Source organism: Delphinus delphis, chromosome 1 (assembly GCF_949987515.2).
Source record: "Delphinus delphis chromosome 1, mDelDel1.2, whole genome shotgun sequence".
Classification (NCBI taxonomy): domain Eukaryota; kingdom Metazoa; phylum Chordata; class Mammalia; order Artiodactyla; family Delphinidae; genus Delphinus; species Delphinus delphis.
Genome location: NC_082683.1, coordinates 18,344,812 through 18,368,857, shown reverse-complemented (window position 1 = coordinate 18,368,857; position 24,046 = coordinate 18,344,812). Strand labels below are relative to the sequence as shown.

The following is a 24,046-nucleotide window of genomic DNA, read 5'->3' as shown; positions in this document are numbered from 1 at the left end:
TTTCCTCTTCCATAAAATGGTAAGGGTAAAGAAGGGGATAGTGTCGAGGGTCTCCAAAGTTCCTTCCAACTCTTACCTGCAGCAGTTCTCACTGATATGTAGGTACCAGCTGTGCCACGGGGGAGTCATTAGACTTCCCACACCTGACAGCCTCACCGCCTGTTTGCGCAGGCACAGCCTCTACCAACTGTAGAGGAATTTGGTGACCTCCCTGCCAGACAAGGTTCACACAAGGCACTCTGGGCCTGAGGCTCTCGAATTTCTCACGCTGTTACTCTAAAAATATTCCTTCGTGGTAGCCTGTGCATGGGTCTTGTTTTTCCAACTAGATGTTAAGCTCTTTGAATTGCCTCAAAATTCCCAAAGCAAGTTCAAAAAATATTTATTAGACAGGCAAAATGGTCACACCTGTTCTTCCTCTTTCAGCGCCCACTTTCCTCCCACCTCTCCCCTTATAATGCTTCTTCCCATCGTCCTTCTGCCCCGTCATTTCTGCCAGGGCTGTTACAATGCCCGTCCATCTGGTATTCCTGCCTCCTGACTTGTTCTTCCATACTACAGCTCAAAAAGTCTCCCACAGCTGCCAACGGCAAAATGGACCAGTCCCAGTTCTCTGCACACACCGGGCCTTCCACACCCCCTCGATTTCTCCGGCAGTGAATTCCAAAGTTTTCAATCATCGGTCACACCCCCATCCTCCTTGCACCTTTCTCCCTTTGAGAGCCAGTGGTGGTAGGGACCGCCCACCAGGAGGGGAAGACGCTCGGTAGCCAAGCAGCCTGGGTTGACCCGCCCCTTTTCCTTCCGAGCCAATCATTAGTTAGGGTGGGCGGGGCCACGCGCCCCGCACTTGCGCGTTCAGTGGCGGCGGTGCGGCTCCAAGACTGCTGTGCCAAATCCCGAGATGAAGTTGCGGGTGGTGGGCGCGAAGCTGTTGCTGCTGCTGGTGCTCGGCGCGGTGCGGGCTCTGCGCTGCACCCACCCTCCGCGCTGCACCGACCCTCCGCGTCGCTACACCGCAGACTGGCCGAGTTTGGACTCCCGGCCGCTGCCGGCCTGGTTCGACGAGGCCAAATTTGGAGTGTTTGTGCACTGGGGCGTGTTTTCGGTGCCGGCCTGGGGAAGTGAGTGGTTCTGGTGGCATTGGAAGGGCGAAAAGCTGCCACAGTACGAGAGTTTCATGAAGGAGAACTACCCGCCCAATTTCACCTATGGCGACTTCGGGCCAAGATTCACTGCGCGCTTCTTCCACCCGGACAGCTGGGCCAACCTGTTCGAGGCCGCCGGGGCGAAGTGAGTGCCGCCGCGCGGGGCGGGCGGGGCTCCCCTTCCCCGGCTAGGGCTGACCCGAGCGCCGGGAGGGGGCTTAGGCAGGTGAAAACCGAGCGGGGGAAGGCTAGGCGACTTGCCGGGTCACACAGGTGTCCGTCTGACTTAAGATACCGGGGGTACTGTGTTTTGCCTCCTGAAGGATGCAGAATTGAATATGGCACGCCTGATCCTAAGAAGGTGCGTCTGGTTGAGGATTAGAAGGAAATAAAGGTTTCCGGTTGGTGATGGACTGCAAAGCCCACAGTGTCTGTACCTGAATATTAAGAAGACTGAGCTAAGTGATACCTAATGTCCCTTCCGGGTCAACAAGGCAATCAGGATTCCAGGATTTTAAGCCGGTGGTATGGAGTCTGATCCTAGTTCAGCTGCGAACTTAAACAAGGCATTTTACCTCCCTGCCGCCTCCTTCCATGGTTGTAGACAGGGATTGTGTTCCTCCTTTCAGCTTTAATATGTCCCGAAGGGAAGGGAGTTCTGGTGTGCAGTGTATTTGGGCAACAATACAGATTCTCTTTCAGCTGCTCTTCTCAATGCCTTGCACATAGAGAGTGCTCAAGAAATGTCAGAATCGTTTTGAGAACTGTTGCAACTTACTTGTGAATGGTTCAGAGAACTGAAAGTGCAGAGCACTGGGGCTGGGAAGAGAGAGGCAAGGACTCACAAGGTTGTTGAAGGCTGGGGCTAGTCCTGAAGGAATCATCCTTGAAGACAGGATGTTGCAGGTATTAAGTCAAGGAATGATGACTCTGAGGCTGCTGGGCAGGAAGTGAGTTGGAGGAGAGTAAGAATGAAGGCCAGGTAGGTTTCCCGGCTGCTGGCTTAGGGCAGTCTTCCACCCATACTTTGTCTCCTCACCTGTCTTCCAGGTTTTAGTTTCTCTTGGACTTTAAGTTCTCTTGTACTAAATAGAAATTACAACTGATATTTAGTGTTTGCAATTAAGTGTATGGGAATATAAGCCTTGAACAAACAAAGGAGGAGTTCACTGTCTTCCAGAAGCCTTAGAAATCCATAATTTTCAAATGAAGAAGTTAAAATCTGGGAGACATCCTTTGTCCAGGACAAGATGCCCTTGCTATGGACAAGATGACTGGCCCAGACAGAAGAAGGGAACTAATGTCCTAGACTCCAAATCCCGTGACTCTAAGGTGGAGGTTCTTTCCACCACACCAGAGGTCTGCAACCATGGCCAGAGGGATTGGTCCTCTGCCCATTTTGGTGAGTTTCTTGAGATGAGAAGGATTTTTACATTTTAAGGGGTTGTTTTTAAAAAGTAGAAGAAGAGGGGCTTCCCTGGTGGCACAGTGGTTAAGAATCCGCCTGCCAATGCAGGAGACACGGGTTCAAGCCCTGGTCCGGGAAGATCCCACATGCCACAGAGCAACTAAGCCTGTGCGCCACAACTACTGAGCCTGTGCTCTAGAGCCTGCGAGCCACAACTACTGAGTCCGCGTGCTACAACTACTGAAGCCCGCGCGCCTAGAGCCCATGCTCCGCAACAAGAGAAACCACTGCAATGAGAAGCCCGCGCACCACAATGAAGAGTAGCCCCCGCTCACCTAGAGAAAGCCCGCGTGCAGCAATGAAGACCCAACACAGCCAAAAATAAATTAATTAATTAATTAAAAAAAAAAAGTAGAAGAAGAGTATGCCACAGAGAGGACTGTGATCCACAGAGTCTGAAATACCGTCTAGACCTTAAAGTCTTGAGCACTCCACATCGGCCAGTGATTAAATTGTCACATGTGAGCACCAGCTGTTTTTCTGCCATAAAAGTAGATGAAATGGTGAGTGATTTGCTTGTTATTTCAACACTTGCCTTTTCTCCCCTTTTCTTTTGGCCTTTTGTCACCTCTGTGAATGAGAGGCAATTCATATGGGCTTGGTAAAACAAACAGCTTAATTTTATTTATTTTATTTTTTTTTTTTTGCGGTTCGCGGGCCTCTCACTGTTGTGGCCTCTCCCATTGCAGAGCACAGGCTCCAGATGCGCAGGCTCAGCGGCCATAGCTCACGGGCCTAGCCGCTCTGCGGCATGTGGGATCTTCCTGGACCAGGGCACGAACCCGTGTCCCTTGCATCGGCAGGCGGACTCTCAACCACTGCGCCACCAGGGAAGCCCAGGGACTGCCTTTTAAAGTTCTTTTAATATTGGAAAATGCCCCTGGCAACCTAGAACCCCAAGAGTTCAACACCAAAAGCATCAAAGTGGTCTACTTGCCCCCAGACACAACATCTCTAATTCAACCTCTAGATCTTTGGGGGTCATAAGGACCTTTAAGGCTCATTACACATGGTACTCTGTGAAAAGGATTGTCAATGCTGTGGAAGAGAACCCCAATATAGATAACATCATGAAAGTCTGGAAGGATTGCAGCACTGAAGATACCATTGTTGTTATAGAAAAAGCTGTGAAAGCCGTCAAGCCCCAAACAATAAATTCCTGCTGGAGAAAACTGTGTCCAGATATTTTGCATGACCTCACAGGATTTATAACAGAGCCAGTCAAGGAAATCATGAAAGAGATGTGGATACGGCAAAAAAGATGGGGAGGGGGGAGGTCTTCCCTGGTGGCGCAGTGGTTAAGAATCCGCCTGCCAAAGCAGGGGACACGGGATCGAGCCCTGGTCAGGGAAGATCCCACATGCCGTGGAGCAACTAAGGCCACGCACCACAACTACTGAAGCCCTCACACCTGGAGCCCGTGCTCTACAACAAGAGAAACCACCGCGATGAGAAGCCTGCGTGCCGCAACAAAGAGTAGCACCCGCTCACCGCAACTAGAGAAAGCCCGTGCGCAGCAACAAAGACCGAATGCGGCCCAAAAAAAAGATGCAGGGTGAAGGGTTTCAAGATGTGGATCTTGGAGAAATTCAGGAGCTAATAAACATCACACCTGAGGAATTAACAGAGGACAGCTTGATGGAGATGAGTGCTTCTGAGCAAGTGCAGAGGAAGGAGATGTAGAAGAAGCAGTGCCAGAAGACAGATTGACGTTAGACAATCTGGCAGAAGGATTCTGATTACTCAAGACAGCTTTTGACTTCTTTTACCACATGGACCCTTCTATGATATGAGCACTGAAACTAGAGCAAACAGTGAGGACTTCCCTGGTGGTCCCGTGGTTACCCCTCCAATGCAGGGAGCACAGGTTTGATCCCTGGTCTGAGAACTAAGATCCCACATGTCAAGCAGTGCAGCCAAAAAATAAAAACAAACAAACAAAAAAAGCAAATAGTGGAAGAAGGATTGGTATCATGTAGAAGTTATTTTTAGAGAAATGTAAAAACAGAAAAGGCAGACAGAAATTGCAATGTATTTCCATAACATTACACTGAATTCCTGCCTCTCCTGCCTCCCCGTCCACCTCTTCTGCCTCTGCCACCCTGAGACAGCAAGACCCACCCCTCCTCTTCCTCTTCAACCTACTCACCAGGAAGACCTTTATGATGATCTCCTTCCACTTAATGAACGGTGAATAATCATTATGCCATACAGTTAATAAATGTATCTGCTGTGTGAGTGTGTGTCTTCATGTGAAAACCTAAGAACTGGATGGCAAGAACTGTATGAAACGTTTTTGTGTCATCATCATCGTCGTCATTGCCTGAGTATGCATCACGTAGAACATCATATGCAAGATTGGTATGGAAGTGAGTAGCCAATCCTTACATAAGCATATGGTAAGTGACACAATAAAAAATTACCAATGTATCAGTTTTCTTACTGTTTTAAAACTTTGCTTTCAAAGAATTACATTACCATACAGTGTGCCCTCCCCTCTGCCCTCTCATAATTGGATAAACTGTGTATCAGCCTATCATCACAGGCAAGTGTGTTTTTTTTTAATGTAACAATGTTTCCAATACTGTTTTATGAATAGGATTATAATACCATAGGCCATAAAAATTTTATAATGATTCATTCATTAGTGTATCGGCTAGGCTATCATGAAGCAATCATATTGATTACTCTAGGCTACTGTAAAGCAATCACATTGCTGCTTCTTTATTATCAATGCACAAATTGTTATACCTACAAATAAATATGAATTTCTTTTTCACATTAGCTTTTCACTTTTTACATCTAGTTTTAGTAATAATTATAACATCTGCAGTGTTTTGTATCATGTAAGATAATATTGATGTAGGTACTGACAGGTGGTTCCTCTTGTAAACAGACAATGTAAACTTATAGTATCAATAAATACAGTACTATAAATGTATTTTATGATTTTCTTAAAAACATTTTCTTTTCTCTAGCTCACATTATTGTATTAATACAGTACGTAATACATATAACCTACAAAATGGGCGGGGTTTTTTGTTTGTTTGTTTGTTTTTGTCCACACTGCATGGCATGCAGGATCTTAGTTCCCTGGCCAGGGATCGAACCTGTGCCCCCTGCATTGGAAGCACAGAGTCTTAACCACCGGACTGCCAGGGAAGTCCCCCAGAATGGGCATTAATCAGTCATTTATGTTATTGCTAAGGCTTCCAGTCAAGAGTAGGCTATTAGTAGTTAAGTTTTCGGGGAGTCAAAAGTTATACATGGATTTTCTTCTGCACAGGGGGTTGGCACCCCTCACCCCCACGTTGTTCAAGGTTCAACCATACATTTCCTATAGTCAAGTTCTCCCAACCATTTTGAAAGCCCCAGGCATACCGGGTAAGTTCGTGCCGGTGGCCCACTGCCCACTTCCTTTGTTCATATGGTTTCAATGTCCACAGGTACGTAGTCCTGACAACAAAGCATCATGAAGGCTTCACCAACTGGCCAAGTCCTGTGTCCTGGAACTGGAACTCTGAGGATCTGGGGCCCCATCGTGATCTGGTTGGTGAGTTGGGAACAGCCATCCGAAATAGGTGTGTGTCCACAGATGATTACTCCATCATCACTTTTGATCTAGCCATCCAATGTGCCATGCCTTCTCTACTCTTGTGTGTTTTCTAAGTTTGCATTTAACCAGTACCTTGAAGGGCTTCTGGCCTTAGCAGTGTTTGATGCTTGGCAGTTTTCATATGACCAAAGGTGACACCATCAGAGAAGTTCACAGCCCTGTCTGCTTAGGTGAAGGATACCCAGTGTAGACCCCAATGCTTCATTTGCCTTCTGCAAAGGATTTTTTCTGGAAAGGCTACCAACCCCAGGCCTTTTCCAGTATCTGATGGGGGCCACGGTTGGGCCTCTCCTCTTTCTATCCTCCTTAGCTGTCAACACAGAGCTTTGCAGGCATTCAGGGAAGGGTTAGATGAATAGTAGATCAAGAGAGAACTGAAAAGGGCAAAAAGTGAGATAAGGAGCCACCCTGTTGATTCTAATTAATGTTTTCTAATATTTGCCACTTAATAAAAAGTAACTTCCCAGGATCAAAATGCTGGGAAATGGCAGAGGTGGGATTTGAACTCAGGTATTTTGGGTTTGGATCCTATATTTCTGGGTATGTTTGCCTCTAAGGAGGAAAAGTGGTATTTGTGTCATGCCCAATCTCAGCTCTGTTGTGATTTGGCAAACTTGATGTCCTATTTAAGGGGTAGACCAGCTGCCTGTTTGTATAAGTAAAGTTTGACTGGAACACAGTTGTGCCCATTCATTTATGCATTGTCTCTGGCTGCTTTCAAGCTACAATTGCAGAGCTGGGATAGAGATCGCAAGGCCTGCAAAGCCTCAAATATTATCTGGTCCATTGAGAAAGCATTTGCTGACTTATGTCACCGGTTAAATATTCAGTTTCCCACTGCTGTGCTCTGCTAATAGTCCTGCTGTAAGACTCTGAGGTGTTGATTAGATCTGGACTCTAAGATCCTTGATTTTTACCTTCTTTATTTAGTCCGTGAATCACGTGATGAAATACTTAACTTCAATTGTTTCTGTCTTATCTGTGCCATTGCAATATTACATTTACTTCTTACTTGTATTATAGCATTTCCAAAACACTCACTATTCTTAACTCAAAACAAGCTTTATTGTATATGAAAATAGGTCACTTTAACCGTATTTCATTTGGGGAACGTTAAGAACTATTTTTTTTTTTTTTTAGAATTTTATTTTTTTATATGGCACGTTCTCATAAGTTATCCATTTTATACATATTAGTGTACATATGTCAATCCCAATCTCCCAATTCATTGCACTACCTACCCGCCACTTTACCCCCTTGGTGTCCATACGTTTGTTCTCTACATCTGTGTGTCTATTTCTGCCCTGCAAACCGGTTCATCTGTACCATTTTTCTAGGTTCCACATATATGTGTTAATATACGATATCTGTTTTCTCTTTCTGACATACTTCACTCTGTATGACAGTCTCTAGATCCATCCACGTCTCTGCAAATTACCCAATTTCGTTCCTTTTTATGGCTGAGTAATATTCCACTGTATATATGTACCACATCTTCTTTATCCATTCGTCTGTCGATGGGCATTTAGGTTGCTTCCATGACCTGGGTATTGTAAATAGTGCTGCAATGAACATTAGGGTGCATGTGTCTTTTTGAATTATAGTTTTCTCTGGGTATATGCCCAGTGGTGGGATTGCTGGGTTATATGGTAATTCTATTTTTAGTTTTTTAAGGAACCTCCATACTGTTCTCCATAGTGGCTGTATCAATTTACATTCCCACCAAGAGTGCAAGAGAGTTCCCTTTTCTCCACACCCTCTCCAGCATTTGTTGTTTGTAGATTTTTCTGATGATGCCCATTCTAACTGGTGTGAGGTGATACCTTATTGTAGTTTTGATTTGAATTTCTCTAATAATTAGTGATGTTGAGCAGCTTTTCATGGGCTTCTTGGCCATCTCTATGTCTTCTTTGGAGAAATGTCTATGTAGGTCTTCTGCCTATTTTTGGATTGGGTTGTTTGTTTTTTTAATATTGAGCTGCGTGAGCTGTTTATGTATTTTGGAGATTAATCCTTTGTCCGTTGATTCGTTTGCAAATATTTTCTCCCATTCTGAGGGTTGTCTTTTTGTCTTGTTTGTAGTTTCCTTTGCTTTGCAAAAGCTTTTAAGTTTCATTAGGTCCCATTTGTTTATTTTTGTTTTTATTTCCATTACTCTAGGAGGTGGATCGAAAAAGATCTTGCTGTGATATATGTCAAAGAGTGTTCTTCCTATGTTTTCCTCTAAGAGTTTTATAGTGTCCAGTCTTACATTTAGGTCTCTAATCCATTTTGAGTTCATTTTTGTGTATGGTGTTAGGGAGTGTTATAATTTCATTCTTTTACATGTAGCTGTCCAGTTTTCCCAGCACCACTTATTGAAGAGACTGTCTTTTCTCCATTGTATATCCTTGCCTCCTTTGTCATAGATTAGTTGACCATAGGTGCGTGGGTTTATCCCTGGGCTTTCTATCCTGTTCCGTTGACCTATATTTCTGTTTTACGTGCCAGTACCATACTGTCTTGATTACTGTAGCTTTGTAGTATAGTCTGAAGTCAGGGAGTCTGATTCCTCCAGCTCCGTTTTTTTCCCTCAAGACCGCTTTGGCTATTCGGGGTCTTTTGTGTCTCCCTACAGATTTTAGGATTTTTTGTTCTAGTCCTGTAAAAAATGCCATTGGGAATTTGATAGGGATTGCATTGAATCTGTAGTTTGCTTTGGGCAGTATAGTCATTTTCACAATATTGATTATTCCAATCCAAGAACATGGTATATCTCTCCATCTGTTGGTATCATCTTTAATTTCTTTCAACAGTGTCTTACAGTTTTCTGCATACAGGTCTTTTGTCTCCCTAGGTAGGTTTATTCCTAGGTATTTTATTCTTTTTGTTGCAGTGGTAAATCGGAGTGTTTCCTTAATTTCTCTTTCAGATTTTTCATCATTAGTGATAAGAATGCAAGAGATTTCTGTGCATTAATTTTGTACACTACAACTTTACCAAGTTCATTGATTAGCTCTGGTAGTTTTCTGGTGGCATCTTTAGGATTCTCTATGTATAGTATCATGTCATCTGCAAACAGTGACAGTTTTACTTCTTTTCCAATTTGTATTCGTTTTTGTTTTGGTTTTTTTTGCCGTACACGGGCCTCTCACTGTTGTGGCCTCTCCTGTTGCGGAGCACAGGCTCCGGATGCGCAGGCTCAGCGGCCATGGCTCACGGGCCTAGCTGCTCCGCGGCATGTGGGATCTTCCCGGACTGGGGCATGAACCCGTGTCCCCTTTATCGGCAGGTGGACTCTCAACCACTGCGCCACCAGGGAAGCCCTGTATTCCTTATACTTCTTTTTCTTCTCTGATTTTCGTGGCTAGGACTTCCAAAACTATGTTGAATAAGAGTGGCGAGAATGGGCATCCGTGTCTTGTTCCTGATCTTAGAGGAAATGCTTTCAGTTTTTCACCGTTGAGAATCATGTTTGCTGTGGGTTTGTCGTATATGGCCTTTATTATGTTGCGGTAGGTTCCCTTTATGCCCACATTCTGGAGAGTTTTTTTATCATAAATGGGTGTTGAATTTTGTCAAAAGCTTTTTCTGCATCTGCTGAGATGATCATATGGTTTTTATTCTTCAGTTTGTTAATATGGTGTATCACATTGATTGATTTGCGTATATTGAAGAATGCTTGCATCCTTGGGATAAATCCCACTTGATCATGGTGTATAATCCTTTTAATGTGTTGTTGGATTCTGTTTGCTAGTATTTTGTTGAGGATTTTTGCCTCTATATTCATCAGTGATATTGGTCTGTAATTTTCTTTTTTTTTAGTATCCTTGTCTGCTTTTGGTATCAGGGTAATGGTGGCCTCATAGAATGAGTTTGGGAGTGTTCCTTCCGCTGCAATTTTTTGGAACAGGTTAAGAAGGATGGGTGTTAGCTCTTCTCTAAATGTTTGATAGAATTCACCTATGAAGCCATCTGCTCCTGGACTTTTGTTTGTTGGAAGATTTTTTTTTTTTTTTTTTTTGCAATACGTGGGCCTCTCACTGTTGTGGCCTCTCCCGTTGCGGAGCACAGGCTCCGGACGCATAGGCTCAGCAGCCATGGCTCACGGGCCCAGCCACTCCGTGGCATGTGGGATCTTCCCAGACCGGGGCACGAACCCGTGTCCCCTGCATCGGCAGGCGGACTCTCAACCACTGCGCCACCAGGGAAGCCCTGTTGGAAGATTTTTAATCACAGTTTCAATTTCATTACTTGTGATTGGTCTGTTCATATTTTCTATTTCTTCCTGGTTCAGTCTTGGAAGGTTATACCTTTCTAAGAATTTGTCCATTTTATTGGCATAGAGTTGCTTGTAGTAGTCTCTTAGGATGCTTTGTATTTCTGCAATGTCTGTTGTAACTTCTACTTTTTCATTTGTAATTTTATTGATTTGAGTCCTCTCCCTCTTTTTCTTGATGAGTCTGACTTATGGTTTATCTTCTCAAAGAACCAGCTTTTAGTTTTATTGATCTTTGCTATTGTTTTCTTTGTTTCTATTTCATTTATTTCTGCTCTGATCTTTATGATTTCTTTCCTTCTACTAACTTTGGGTTTTGTTTGTTCTTCTTTCTCTAGTTCCTTTAGGTGTAAGTGTAGATTGTTTATTTGAGATTTTTCTTGTCTCTTGAGGTAGGCTTGTATTGCTATAAACTTCCCTCTTAGAACTGCTTTTACTGCATCCCATAGGTTTTGGATCGTCATGTTTTCGTTGTCATTTGTCTCTAGGTATTTTTTGATTTCCTCTTTGATTTCTTCAGTGATCTCTTGGTTATTTAGTAATGTATTGTTTAGCCTCCAGGTGTTTGTGTTTTTTACGTATTTTTCCCTGTAATTTATTTCTAATCTCATAGTATTCTGGTCAGAAAAGATGATATGATTTCAATTTTCTTAAATTTACTGAGGCTTGATTTGTGACCCAAGATGTGATCTATCCTGGAGAATGTTCCGTGCGCACTTGAGAAGAAAGTGTAATCTGCTGTTTTTGGATGGAATGTCCTATAAATATCAATTAAATCTATCTGGTCTATTGTGTCATTTAAAGCTTGTGTTTCCTTATTAATTTTCTGTTTGGATGATCTGTCCATTGATGTAAGTGAGGTATTAAAGTCCCCCACTATTATTGTATTACTGTCAATTTCCTCTTTTATAGCTGTTAGCAGTTGCCTTATGTATTGAGGTGCTCCTATGTTGGGTGCATATATAGTTATAATTGTTATATCTTCTTCTTGGATTGATCCCTTGATCATTATGTAGTGTCCTTCCTTGTCTCTTGTAACATTCTTAAAGTCTATTTTATCTTATATGAGTATTGCTACTCTGGCTTTCTTTTGATTTCCATTTGCATGGAATATCTTTTTCCATTCCCTCACTTTCAGTCTGTATGTGTCCCTAGGTCTGAAGTGGGTCTCTTGTAGACAGTATATATATGGATCTTGTTTTTGTATCCATTCAGCAAGCCTGTGTCTCTTGGTTGGAGCATTTAATCCATTCACGTTTAAGGTAATTATCAATATGTATGTACCTATGACCATTTTCTTCATTGTTTTGGGTTTATTTTTGTAGGTCCTTTTCTTCTCTCGTGTTTCCCACTTAGAGAAGTTCCTTTAGCATTTGTTGTAGAGCTGGTTTGGTGGTGCTGAATTCTCTCAGCTTTTGCTTGTCTGTAAAGCTTTTGATTTCTCCATAGAGTCTGAATGAGATCCTTGCTGGGTAGAGTAATCTTGGTTGTAGATTCTTCCCTTTCATCACTTTAAATGTATCATGCCACTCCCTTCTGGCTTGTAGAGTTTCTGCTGAGAAATCAGCTGTTAACCTTCTGGGAGTTCCCTTGTATGTTGTTTGTCGTTTTTCCCTTATTGCTTTCAATAATTTTTCTTTGTCTTTAATTTTTGTCAGTTTGATTACTATGTGTCTCCACGTGTTTCTCCTTGGGTTTATCCTGCCTGGGACTCTGCGCTTCCTGAACTTGGGTGGGTATTTCCTTTCTCATGTTAGGGAAGTTTTCAACTGTAATCTCTTGAAATATTTTCTCGTGTCCTTTCTCTCTCTCTTCTCCTTCTGGGACCCGTATAATGTGAATGTTGCGTTTAATGTTGGCCCAGAGGTCTCTTAGGCAGTCTTCATTTCTTTTCATCCTCTTTTCTTTATTCTGTTCTGCAGCAGTGAATTCCACCATTCTGTCTTCCAGGTCACTTATCCATTCTTCGGCCTCAGTTATTCTGCTATTGATTCCTTCTAGTGTATTTTTCATTTCAGTTATTGTATTGTTCATCTCTGTTTGTTTGTTCTTTAATTCTTCTAGATCTTTATTAAACATTTCTTCCATCTTCTTGATCTTTGCCTCCATTCCTTGTCCGAGGTCCTGGATCATTTCACTGTCATTATTCTGAATTCTTTTTCTGGAAAGTTTCCTATCTCCACTTCATTTAGTTGTTTTTCTGGGGTTTTATCCTGTTCCTTCATCTGGTACCTAGCCCTCTGCCTTTTCATCTTGTCTGTCTCTGTGAATGTGGTTTTTGTTCCACAGGCTGCAGGATTGTAGTTCTTCTTGCTTCTGCTCACGTTAAGAACTATTAATAAATCTTATATGAAACAATAAACCTATATTAATTAATTCAGCTACACAGAAAATGTTACTAATGATTATTTAAGTGATAAGATTTTAGTTATTCTTTATACTTGTCTCTATTTTCTAGTATCTCTTCCATATGTGTTCTTACGATTGACAGAAAACATTTTTTAATAGGACTACGTGTTATTGAGATAATTGACTTAAAAGACAAAAGATGGTTTAAATGACATTTGGTGTTAAGATATTTATGTATGAAAATAATTTGTTATGTGTATTATCAAAAGCATAGTAAGCCCGATCATTCTGCTTAAGTGAATGATGAGATAATTTAAGGAAAAGGTTGTGGATCCTGCCCCTCTGCATGCCCTATGGATAAGTTTCACTGAGATGTAAAAATGCTGCAACTGATTTTTCTTAAAATAAATTATTTTTTCTTTGCTTAATGACAGTTGCTGTCCTGTTTTTCTGTTTAAGGAACATACGCTATGGACTCTATCACTCACTGTTAGAATGGTTCCATCCACTCTACCTACGTGATAAGAAAAATGGCTTCAAAACACAGCATTTTGTCCATGCAAAAACAATGCCAGAGCTATATGACCTTGTTAGCAGGTACAAAACAGAAATTTTTTTGGCCTTATGACCTTCAGCAATGACACCTGAGCTTCTTATAGGATACTGTTAAGTTGACGGGAAGGGGAAAAGGGGTAGGACATCAAAATAGTAAAAGTAGTGGTTGTGTTAAGACAAAATATATTTTTTCTTCCTACTTTTCAGAACTTTCATAATATGGTCATATTGCCTCTATAAATTGAAACAAACAAAACTGAGGATGGTAGTAAGTCAAAACTTCAGTTCCCTCCTTACATGCTATTTTCTTTGTCTGGACCTTGAAGAAGGGCAACATGGTCTAACGGACCCTGAAGAGGATTTGGCATCTGGCAGATTTGTATTTGAATCCTGGCTCTAGTTACTTACAGACCTTAAACAGGTCACCCTTCTGAGCCTCAGATTCTTACTCTGTGAAGTGGGGATAATAATGCCTTCTGTGTAGGGCTCAGCATAGTATGTGAGAAGTATTTGTCACTATGCCTGGTATCGAATAATGGTGTTGTTATTGCCGTTATTCTTAAAATGATGATTTTCACTTTGGCATTTGTCCCTAGGCTTCACCACGTTTTATTCTGAGTTTGCCCTTCTTGCTTCTGGGGCCTCCTAGAGGATGGTGGACCTTTAAAGATTAAGAGGCAGCCATCTCTGCCTGGACTCCCATTGTAGACCAGAAGACAAAAAAAACTCCTTGCATCCAGATGACTTCTCTAAGGAAATAGTACAGTTGTAAGAGATCAGCATAGGCTTTAAGTCAGAAATCTAGTTCTTTTTTCTTACTGACTGGATAGCCTTGAAAAAACGACTTCATCTTTCTAGAACTCAGTTTCTTTATCTGTTTATACATCACAGGGTTGTCTTGAGAGTGAATGAGGTAATGAGTATAAAGTGCCCAGTACAGTTTCTCGTACACAGTGGAACACAGACCAGCAGTGCTTCTCTCACCTCTCAGACAGGCAGTCATTTTCCTGGAATCAAGCTGCTATCCTAAGTAGTTACGGAGTACAGCACACGATTAGGCATCAGGCAGACTTGCATGTGGGTTCCAGCTCCTGTTACTTACCAGCTTTGTCACCTAAAGCAGAGTACCCTACTGAGCATTAGGTTCTAGCTTTCTGAAGTGGGAATAATAATGCTTACCTTATAGTTATGAATACACACACACACTCACACCTCATAGGGCTCAGAGTAATAATATGTGAAAGATGCAACTGTGGCTCAAGTGAATTCAATAGATTTTCATAGTCAAAGTTTTGGGTAGTTGTCCCCAAAAATGCATTTGGCGGAACAGTTCAAGCTCTAATACATCTTAAAAGCAGAAACATTAATCCTGTAGTTCTGGACCACCACTCTTTTCATTGGAATTAGTTGCCGGAAGGAAACCAAATTGTATACACACTGATTACAACTCTACTTTTTAAGTTAAGACATTAAAAAGAAAAAGATTAGGAAGAAATACACCAAAGTGCTGTGTATTAAACAGTGGTTGTGTTAGCTAAGGGGCTTGTGTGTGTGTCTGTGTTGTCATTTTTGTCTCTTTAGTTTTCCACCTTCTCTGCATTGCGGTAGTCTTTTGGTACTTTCCAAATAGGAGAAAATTAATTTTTAAATATTTGTTGCAAAGATAGATCCGTAAGACTTTACTATGAATGAATTCAGATAATAAACATTGTTCTCATTGCTTGTCTCTCAGGTACAAACCTGACTTGATTTGGTCTGATGGAGAGTGGGAATGTCCTGATACTTATTGGAACTCTACAAATTTTCTTGCTTGGCTCTACAATGATAGCCCAGTTAAGGTACATGATTATATGATTTATCTCTTATTTTTCTGTTATGATAAAAGAAAATGTGAGGAACCGAGATCCGGAGTAATAACAATAATGACCACAGCAACAATAGTAAATAGTAATATCAACGTGGGTGTGGTAGGGATCAGGGAACTTAGTGGATGTTAAAGGTTTCTCCATTAATTCTTTTTTGGCCTCTTACTTGGAGTATAATCTTTCTTCTTCTCCTTTAATTCTTGATTTTTACAAGATAGTTTTAAATCTTCTTAAATTTAAGTAGGCTAGAAATAGTATGGCGAAGTCCCAGACCACCATAGAGAAAATAAACTATTAAGTAAACAGACATTATAAATGAGAAAAGCACCCCAAAAATTAATATATAAAACATGTAAAATTAAACGATAAGAATAAAATGTGAATATCTATGACTTCACCTACTCTTATGTTGATTATGTAGTTTAACTCTTAAGGGGAAATTTCATTTCCCTTATATTCCAAATTCTTTTTTTTTTAAATTAATTAACTTATTTTATTTTTTTGGCTGTGTTGGGTCTTCATTGCCAGCCCCAGCTTTCTCTAATTGAGGCAAGCAGGGGCTACTCTTGGTTGCGGTGCACGGGCTTCTCATTGCGGTGGCTTCTCTTGTTGTGGAGCACGGGCTCTAGGCGTGTGGGCTTCAGTAGTTGTGGCACACGGGCTCAGTAGCTGTGGCACACGGGCTCAGTAGCTGTGGCTCACTGGCTCTAGAACACAGGCTCTGTAGTTGTGGCGCACGGCCTTAGTTGCCGTGGATGGCATGTGGAATTTTCCCGGGCCAGGGCTCGAACCTGTGTCCCCTGCATTGGCAGGTGGATTCTTAACCACTGTGCCACCAGGGGAGTCCCTCCAAATTCCTGAGGGAACTTTGCCTACCTTGTCCTCTCCCCCATAATCAACACTATTACGCTGCACGATAGCTACCCATTTAAAGTTTGTATTTCAATACACTTACAAAGCAGCAGACATCTTAATCTTCACTATAGCAAATTTGAAAAATTTTACATATTCTAGATTTGTTGTGGATTTTAAAGAAAAGCCTAAGTGTAAGACCAGTTTGAACTGAGCTTTCTTGGTAGATTCATAAACCTCTAAGGATCTCATTGGGTAAATATTACTAAATTCAGAAAGTGGAGAGAAAGAAAAAAGGAAGGATCCTATGTGACAAATTGAAGCAAATTCAGATTGGTTTTCTGGGACTTGCAAGATGTGTGGGGACCTCTAGTGGCACAGTGTTGTGCTTCTTCCCCGATGGTCCTCAGGCTGGGGTGGCTCCGTTGTGGATCCTTGGGTGGGACACCACAGACCCTGTTCTACCCACTCTTGTTCTGAATGCTTTTCTCACACATTGGGAAGGAGGGTGGTTTTGGAGTTACACTCATGTTAGGAAAGTACTTCTAGGAGAAATAGTCCCTTCTCCTTATTCTCCATTCTCTCTAGTTCCCACGTGGCTCACTCCTGAGCTCTCTGCAGGTGTTCCCTGGGAGGTCACCTTCCCCGTCACCCTATCTAAAATTGCAGCATGCCCCTGTCACACTGTATGTCTTTCTTTGCTTTATCTTTCTCTTACCACTAAGATATTGATATTGGCCTAACATATTTCAGATATCATTTGCCTCTTTACTATCTGTCTCCCTCACTGAAGTGTCAGCTTTGTGAGGGCAAGCGTTTGGGTCTGTTCACTGCTGTGTCCCCAACCCCACGAACAGTACTTGGCCCAGTTAGGCGCATAGTAAGTATTGGTGCAATGTAAACTAAATCTGCCTCCTGGCAATTTATATTCTTTCCTGGAAGAAGCAAGAAACACTCCTGGATCGGTGTTCCCTGTTTATGTTCATCCCTAACTCTGCTGTGATGTCACATTATAATTTTTCACATATCTGTCTCCTCAGCTAGTCTCTGATGGATTTCTGAGGGCAAGAACTGTGTTTTTTTTACCCTAGATAACCCAGTATGAGCCTCATAGTAGTATTTTTTTAAAAACACTTATTTATTTATTTATTTGGCTGCATCAGGTCTTGGTTGTGGTGCACGGGCTCAGTAGTTGTGGCACGTGGGCTCTCTAGTTGTGGCGTGCGAGCTCTAGGGCACACGGGCTTAGTTGACCCACAGCACGTGGGATCTTAGTTCCCCGACCAGGGATCGAACCTGCATCCCCTCCATTGGAAGGTGGCTTGTTAATCACTGGATGGCCAGGGAAGTCCCTTATAGTAGTAGTAAACATTTACATTAGGTTATTCCATATAAGGATTTCTCAAAGTTCAGCAAAACCTTGAGGGAAGGGAAAAGAATGTTTGATTTTTTCTTACCTAAGTAAAGAAAGTCAGGGTTGTATAGTGGAAAGTATCCTGGGCTGGGTTTAAATACCTGATTCACAGGCCCAGCTTTCTGAAACTCTGCCTGGGGTTGTGACCTCGGGCAAGTCTCCTCTCCATTTCTCCTTTGATAGAATAAGTGGTTTACTAGATTATTTAAACAGGCCATTCCAGCTCTGACATTACACATTGCTAGGCCAGGGTTTCTCAGCCTCGGTACTATTGACATTCCGGGCTGGATATTTCTTTGTTGTGAGGGGACTGTCCTGTATGTTGTTAAGATGTTTAGAAGCATCCCTGGTCTCCACCCACTAGGTGGCAGTAGCAACCCCCACCCCCGCCCCGGTTGTGACAACCAAAACAACTGTCTCTAGATTTTGCTAAAAGTCTTGTCCAGGGCAAAATGGCCCCCAGTTAAGAAACACTGCTCTTGGGCTTCCCTGGTGGCACAGTGGTTAAGAATCTGCCTGCCAATGCAGGGGACACGGTTTGATCCCTGGCCCGGGCAGATCTCACATGCCGCAGAGCAACTAAACCCGCGCGCCACAACTATTGAGCCTGTGCTCTACAGCCCGTGAGCTACAACTACTGAGCCTGCGTGCCACAGCCACTGAATCCCGCACACCTAGAGCCTGCACACCACAGTGAAGAGTAACCCCCGCTCTCCGCGACTAGAGAAAGCCCGCGCACAGCAATGAAGATCCAACACAGCCAAAAGTAAAATAAAATTTAAAAAAAAAGAAACACTGCTCTCGACTAAGTCTGCTTCTTGCTTCCAAGTAAGCACCTAATACATCAAACTGTTACGTAAGGAACCTAAGTGATTTTACCCCCGATGACCCCGGTACTCCTTCCTCCTTTAGGATGTTGTCGTAGTAAATGACCGATGGGGTCAGAACTGTTCCTGTCGCCATGGAGGATACTACAACTGTCAAGATAAATTCAAGCCAGAGACCTTGCCAGATCACAAGTGGGAGATGTGCACCTCAATAGACAAGCTGTCCTGGGGCTATCGTCGCAACATGGCAATGGCTGACATCGCAAGTGAATCTCAAATCATTTCGGTAAGAGTACCTGTGAGGTAGTGATTTGTTAACTACCTTCTGACTAAGAGTGGTGGAAGCACTGTGGATGGAAGTGCAGGCTGATAGATCCCTTTAGGGTTATTGAACACACTCATAAAACCTGTCCTAAGGAACTAGGTATAATTAAGAAGAGTTCTGTACAGAGATGTTCTTCCCAGGATTATTTTCAGTTTGACATTTGGGTGGTTTCAATTTCTTGCAACCATAAAGGAGTAATTACATAGATTTAGGGATTTTCCTTAACTATTAAAATGTTTCTGAATGTAACATGGATTAATGCTTAGAGGGTTGGTGTAGTATCACAACTATATAGAATTAACTGCATAGGAAAAGCACCAAAAGGAAACATCAAAAGTTAATGGTGTGGGGCTTCCCTGGTGGCGCAGTGGTTGAGAGTCCACCTGCCGATGCAGGGGACACGGGTTCGTGCCCCGGTCTGGGAAGATCCCACATGCCGCGGAGCAGCTGGGCCCGTGAGCCACGGCTGCTGAGCCTGCGCGTTCGGAGCCAGTGCTCCACAACGGGAGAGGCCACAACAGTGAGAGGCCCACGTACCACCAAAAAAAAAAAAAATTAATGGTGTGGTGTCTTTGGGGTACTGTAACAAAACCTCCTTTTTAAAGTATTCTGTATGTAGCCTTAATTTTTCTGGGCTGCCTTGAAGTGCTACCATTTGAGGTCACACTAAACACACACGCATCTCCCTCCAGAAATCTTAAAGAATATATCTCTTTACAGCATGTTTTCCTGAAGGGGCAACATACACACTTATATAGCCCACCACATACAAAGTGTCCTGAAATTCATCAGATCTTTTCTACCTCCCCAGAGTCTCCACAGCACCTGCTCTAAATCTGTCCTCTCTGATCCCTGTTTTCTCTCTGGATGGCTCCATGGGATTCCTTCATGGCCAAGTGCTTTGTTTTCAGTTCCCTGCTCACAGTCTGTGCTTCTGACACACGACCCTTCCCGCTGCACACGGCACCACAGCAGGTGCCGGTTCACAGGCAAGTGCCTGTGATACTCCCTGGAATTCGAGTTAATATATTTCTCCACCTTGTGGCAGGATTTTAAAATTTTCTCACATAAGCCTATCCTGCTTTTATAATGACAAAAATATATAGTATTTTCCAAAGGGTAAAGGCTATTCACAAAACAGAGGGAGAATGTAGCCTAGATTCTTTTTCTTCCCTTCATCTGTGTGTTATAAGCATTTCTCCAGTCTTGACATTCAGAGCTGGGATTTCCTTGTTTCTTTTCTCTCCAGGAACTGATTCAGACAGTAAGTTTGGGAGGCAACTATCTTCTCAACGTTGGACCAACTAAAGATGGACTGATTGTTCCCATCTTCCAAGAAAGGCTTCTTGCTGTTGGGAAGTGGCTGAGCATCAATGGGGAGGCTATCTATGCCTCCAAACCATGGAGGGTACAATTGGAAAAAAACACGACCTCTGTGTGGTGAGTCTAGTCTTCTGTTACGTGCAGGAATGGGATGTGGCCCCACCCTGAGCTGGCATCTCCTTGGGTCCACAGTGGTACAAGCCAGGCTGGGAGTCATCTTGAGGAAATGCAAAAGCGGTCCTTTTGCTATTAAATTTGTGCCCAGGTTTATGTTTTAGGCCCCAGGGTATCTTTGACTAGTAAGGGAGGCCGAAGGCTTGGTGAAAAAAGAAAGAGCTACAAAGTGTCAGTCAATTTGCTTGACAATGTTACCCCACCTCCTAAAAATACTAATAGCTGATATTTGCACGACATTCACAATATGCAGGCTTCGCTCTAAATTCTTTCCCCTAATTTCATCCCCTCAACCATCCCACCAAGTTGATCCTATCATTATCAGGTTACAAGTGAGAAAGCAGACTCAGGGCAGGAATATCACTTGCCTAGAATTACAGAGCTGCTAAATGGAGAAGTCATGATTCATGCTTGGATTGTGGATCTAGTTATTTGATCTTGCGCTTCAGTGTTTTTCAATGGCAAGATGGGGTGATGATACGTAACTTCCTAGAGTGTGAGGGTTGAATGAGATAACATATGTAAAGTATCATCAGAGTGCCAGGCACAAACTAACTGCTCAGTGAAAGACCTCTGTAAATGTTATACCAGAGAGCAGGGGTCTCTGGGTCAGGGGAAACACGTTCATCCTTCTGTTCTGGATGAGTTTCTATGTAGTGATTTTCACCCTCTTCTTTAAGCGTGGTGAAATCTCAGAACAACAAGCTTGTCTTGGGAATTCCCTGGCGGTCCAGTGGTTAGGACTCTGCGCTTTCACTGCCATGGGCCAGGGTTCGATCCCCGGTCGGGGAACTAAGATCCCGCAAGCTGTGTTGGGTGGCCAAAAATTAAAAAATAAAAAAAAAATTTTAAATTAAAAACAAAAACCCAGATTTGTCTTCGTTGCACACCTTGCCCTTGTTATATCCTTGACTTTTCATATGGATTTGGAGTCAAAGAATGATTTGAATGATGAGGCAAATGGCTTCAGTGTGAGGTAACTAGTATAAGAGTTACAAATTTTTTAAAGAAAACTTAGAACCCTGTAGAGAGAGAAAATGGAAGATATCACCAGAAAGAATCTTCCAGGGCTGCTTTCTTCCCACAGACCTTAATTGGTATCGAGTTATTAGTGCTTCCTTGTAGCAGTGACAGACTGAAGGTCTTGGAATTGGTGGATAATTGAAAGGGGAACATATAAGGTCATGTGGCAGGGTAATAAGCCAGGTATCTTTGACAGTGATGTTTCTTTTTTCCCAGGTATACCTCAAAAGGATCAGCTGTTTATGCCATTTTCCTACACTGGCCAGAAGATGGAATCTTAAGCCTTAAATCTCCCATAACTACTTCGACTACAGAGGTAAAGAGCCTCAGTCAGTCTTGTCAGAGATGTAACTTTTTGTAAAGGAATTGGCAAGTCTTCTCTAATTCTTCCTTCCTTCCCCAGGTTTCTCCCATATTTATTCCCCTTTTGGACTGTCTTCCCTGCCATGGCCCAGCATAGTTGTTTCTCACCATGTTCAGGCCACATTCCGTGCCCATCAGTGCATTCATGTTTTTTCCATTCCCTTTTGCTTTCTGCAGGTAACAATGCTGGGAATCGAAAAGTATCTGAAGTGGTCCCCAAATCCAGGTAAAGGTCTCCTCGTGTACCTGCCCCAGTTACCACCCTCTGCTCTTCCGACTGAGTTTGCTTGGACTGTAAAGCTGACAGGAGTGGAGTGATCATTGGAGTTCAACCAGAAAGGGACACTGCCTACACTTTGATTTTCCTCTTACAGTACCATCACTGTAATAAACTACTCTTGTCTACTCACACATCTCTTTTCCAACGCATTTTAATAAAAGGAAGGAATTACGTTATGCTGATGTCTCACAGGATCAAAGATCTGAGATCGATTGCTAGCATCTCTCTCTCTGATCAGCAGAAGGGATTGAGCAGTTAAGCTCATCCTAACTTTGGGAATTATCTACGATGGAAACTTCACTCCATTCTGTGTTTCATAACCTGCTTGTTTACTCAAATGACTTCAGATCAAGAATAAGCCAAGTCATCCCGTTGCCTATAGGAGGAGCTGAAAAGGATTTGGCAAAATCCACCACTTGCTATTTATTTAGCATCAAATGTGACCAGTTACTCCCACCTACCCCCAGGAGCAGGAGATCCTGGAGGGGAAGGAAAGTGCTTCCTAGGCTGCTAATAATCAGCTTTTTAGAAGTTTCCAAAGCAAACTAAGAGCTCTGAAATTCAGTCTGTTTACAGTGATACTATGAAGAAAATGAATGTGATTCTGCCCTGCTTTCTTTAATACAATCAAATAAATAAATTTGTACATCAAATTATTTTCTACCAAAAAGCATGTTGTAGCTTTCTTCTTCCAGTTTCTATATGGATTGCTTATAGCCTTATGTTTTATAAAAAAATAGAAGGGGGATAACTTGCCAAGTCTCTTTAATGCAGAGCAAAGAAAGTAATTCCTTTGGTTCTTCTACTCCTCACTTCTAGTACCATTCTTTTGAGGTGACTCAAAAAAAACCTCAGCAAAAATGGGCAAAGGACTTGAATAGACATTTTTCCAAAGAAGATATACAAATGGCCAATAAGGCATGAAAGATATTCAAAATTACTAAGCACTAGGGCAATGCAAATTAAAACCACAGTGAGATACCACTTCATAATCATTAGGATGGCTATTATCAAAAAACAAAAGCCAGAAAATAACAAGTGTTGGCAAAAATATGGAGAAATTGGAACTGTTGTGCGTCACTGGTGGGAGTGTAAAATGATGCAACTGGTTGCAGAAAACGGTACAGCGGTTTCTGAAAAAATTAAACACAAAACTACCACATGGTCCAGCAATTCCACTTTTTGGATATATACCCAAAAGCACTGAAAACAGAATCTCAAAGAGATTATTTGTAGACCCATGTTCATAGCAGCATTATTCACAATAGCTAAAACATGGAAGTGTATATATATGTAGCTGATTCTTGAACAATATGGGTTTGAACTGTGCAAGTCCATTTATATGCAAATTTTTAAAATAAATACTACAGTACTAACCCAATCAAAAATGGGCAGAAGACCTAAATAGACATTTCTCCAAAGAAGACATACAGATGACCAAAAGGCACATGAAAAGATGCTCATCATTGCTAATTATTAGAGAAATGCAAATCAAAACTACAATGAGGTACCACCTCACACCGGTCAGAATGGCCATCTCATTAAAGTCTACAAATAACAAATGCTGGAGATGGTGTGGAGAAAAAGGAACCCTCCTACAGTGTTGGTGGGAATGTAAACTGGCACAGCCACTATGGAAGACAGTATGGAGGTTCCTCAAAAAACTAAAAATAGAGCTGCCATATGATCCAGCAATCCTACTCCTGGGCATGTATCTGGAAAAAAACTATAAAAAGATACATGCACCCCTATGTTCATAGCAGCACTGTTTACAATAGCCAAGACCCAGAAACAGCCTGAATGTCCGTCGACAGATGAATGGATAAAGAAGATGTGTGTATAGTTGGGAATTCCCTGGTGGTCCAGTGGTTAGGACTCTGCCCTGTCACTGCCAAGGGCCTGGGTTCGATCCCTGTTCGAGCCAAAAAATAAAAAAAGATGTGATATATATATAGAGAGAGAGATAGATAGATACATGTATCTATATCTATATCCACAATGGACTACTAAACCATAAAAAGAATGAAATAATGCCATTTGCGGCAACATGGATGGACCTAGAGATTATCATACTAAGAGAAGTGAGTCAGACAGAGAAAGACAAATACCATATGACATCACTTATATGTAGAATCTAAAATATGACACAAATGAACTTATCTACAAAACAGAAACAGACTCACAGACATATAGAACGGACTTGTGG

At 42.3% G+C, this 24,046-nt stretch overlaps 1 protein-coding gene across 1 annotated transcript; it reads left to right on the top strand.

Moving 5' to 3' along the window:
- Positions 1-867: 867 nt before the first annotated feature.
- FUCA1 (alpha-L-fucosidase 1) lies at positions 868-22,504 on the top strand. Its single transcript, XM_060016089.1, has 8 exons — positions 868-1,293; positions 6,063-6,197; positions 13,299-13,436; positions 15,127-15,232; positions 18,438-18,638; positions 19,927-20,117; positions 21,414-21,513; positions 21,738-22,504. Exons 1-8 carry the CDS (start codon positions 905-907, stop codon positions 21,876-21,878), a joined length of 1,401 nt encoding a protein of 466 aa, XP_059872072.1. The 5' UTR covers positions 868-904; the 3' UTR covers positions 21,879-22,504.
- The last annotated feature ends 1,542 nt before the right edge of the window (positions 22,505-24,046 follow it).

Excerpts from the sequence above, each read along its gene's own strand:
- FUCA1 (XM_060016089.1), top strand. The coding sequence starts at position 905 with ATGAAGTTGCGGGTGGTGGGCGCGAAGCTGTTGCTGCTGCTGGTGCTC. Across the intron at positions 1,294-6,062 it reads TTCGAGGCCGCCGGGGCGAA|GTACGTAGTCCTGACAACAA; the intron begins GTGAGTGCCGCC and ends CAATGTCCACAG. Across the intron at positions 18,639-19,926 it reads GTGAATCTCAAATCATTTCG|GAACTGATTCAGACAGTAAG; the intron begins GTAAGAGTACCT and ends TTTTCTCTCCAG.